Source organism: Rasamsonia emersonii (genome assembly GCF_000968595.1).
Source record: "Rasamsonia emersonii CBS 393.64 chromosome Unknown ctg1118621760016, whole genome shotgun sequence".
Taxonomy (NCBI): domain Eukaryota; kingdom Fungi; phylum Ascomycota; class Eurotiomycetes; order Eurotiales; family Trichocomaceae; genus Rasamsonia; species Rasamsonia emersonii.
The window spans coordinates 107,018-109,099 of NW_013563271.1; the positions used below are offsets into that span (position 1 = coordinate 107,018).

Sequence of the window (2,082 nt, forward strand, 5' to 3'; positions counted from 1 at the left end):
AATTCCGTGGCGGACTGTTCTGTACGCCTAGTTCACTGTCTGATTAATGGCAGTTCCTGTGTAGGGTGTTGATGAAGGAAAGCAGGAAACAGTTGGGGTATTGGCGTGAGAGATTCCCTTTTTTTATTTTGTATTCGTTCAAGTAGCAGCTTCAGCGGGTACAGAGATAAAAGATATATCGGATGTTATACCATTTCCTATGTATTCTTTATGAGAAAGTCTCCAGTCCAACTTGTTGAACTTTCATCTATATACATCGTGTCCCATAATAGAATGTCCTCGTATTGATGTTATTGTACGTAATTTTGTCCGTTGAAATAGATGTTCCTAAATCCGGTTTCGACATAATCTCGAATGGACGCTTCTACAGGTCCAATTTGAGATGCATGCATACATGGGTAGAAATATAATATAATAGGTCTGAACTGATTTAGCACATTAATAAGACCAATATCATTGACGACTGTCGGGAAATACCCCCTGCTAGATCAGTATTTTCTCCCCTTCCGCGGCGCAATTCACCCACATCTGAGGAACCAGACTGCCGACGGATTTAGCCGGATTTCTTTTTCACTCCAGCAGGAGCAGCAGCGTGCTGTACTGTACATATATACATAGACGTGGGGAACCCTCAGCGGCATACTTATATAAGTGTATATATATACTGCATTGGGTTACCTCCTTACTTCCATTCCTTCACTGCATCTTTCCAGGGCAGCTTTTTGCTTTCCGTTTCTGCCATGGTCACTAACGTCCGCACATCTACCTCTGTTTTCAAAACAGTCAATGGGCTTTCCTTGACTATTGACGTGTCTATCCCGGAAGACTTCCAGCAAGGGACGGGGATCGTGCTTGTTCATTTCCATGGTGGCTTTCTGTGAGCAACATTGCAAATATCCTTAATTTCCAAGCTAGCCATGCAACCGTCTGCAGACAGCTGATATACCGCCTACAGGTGCTCGGCGAGAAAACCACCTTCCCGCCGCTTTGGCTGATCCGGGCCTGCCATCGACGCGGATGGGCCTATGCGACAGCCTCTTATCGGCTGTTACCAGAAGCGAGCGGATTGGACATCCTATCCGATGCGCTGGACGCCGTGCGCTGGATCCATGACCACATCAGCAAGAACATTATCATCGCGGGCTCGAGTGCAGGCGGCTATCTGGCACTGGCAACCGCCGCAAACCCGCACGCTCCCCGCCCACTGGCCGTGCTATCCATCTACGGCATGCTCGATCTCGCGAGCCAGAGATACGTCCAGCCCGCACTCGAGTTCAGCGGATTCACCGTCTCGGACATAACAGCGTCGGCGGAAGAGATCACCAAGGCAAAGACAGCCGGCCAGGTCCTTGACGGATACCCGTTCCCAGAAAATCGGCAAGAGGACAAAAGATACAACTGGATCGCGCGATGCACCAGCTGGTCTTGTTTCCGGATCTTCTAACCCGGATTCCCGGACTCGCCGGACGCATCCTCCAGGAGGGTGTGGAGGTCATCCCCGAGGATGTCCGGGCGATTTTCCCCGCCACGTTTGGCCTGGATGCGAACTTTCCTCCAACCGCTCTCGTTCACGGTGATGCGGACGTCCTGGTTTGTTTCGACCAGAGCGCGGCAGTGTCGCAGAAGCTGCGATCGAAGGGTGTCAGTGTCTTATTCGAGCAGGTAGTTGGTCAGGGACATGGGTTTGACGTGCGAGTCCCTGATGACATTGATATTGATGACCCCAAAGCAGGGGATCCTCCTTTCTATGACAATCTCAGACGGATACTTGCCTATTTAGAATCTGTCTGCAAGGAGCGAGCTTGCGCGTAGTGTTACGGCGAATGAGAGAACTGCTTATATTATTAGTACTACTCCGTAGCTGGTGTCCTAGCATGGAAGAAATCAAGTTCTTTGTATATCCACTCCTTCAAGTCGTCAACACTGTTCAGACCTACCATTTCCATCTATCGATCCGTCCGTTAGAAGAAGTCTAGAACTCACACATGATCTGTAGGTATGTATGTATCCTGGAGTACTATCTAAAGACAGACTATGAAGCTCATAATCACTATAAGGCATGAACACACAAGGACAAATTCC

At 49.0% G+C, this 2,082-nt stretch overlaps 1 protein-coding gene across 1 annotated transcript; it reads left to right on the forward strand.

Annotated features, from left to right (window-relative positions):
* Positions 1–740: 740 nt before the first annotated feature.
* T310_2177 (uncharacterized protein) lies at positions 741–1,812 on the forward strand (the record flags this gene model as incomplete). Its single annotated transcript, XM_013474984.1, has 3 exons — positions 741–877; positions 934–1,345; positions 1,420–1,812. 3 exons carry the CDS (start codon positions 741–743, stop codon positions 1,810–1,812), a joined length of 942 nt encoding a protein of 313 aa, XP_013330438.1.
* Positions 1,813–2,082: the final 270 nt, after the last annotated feature.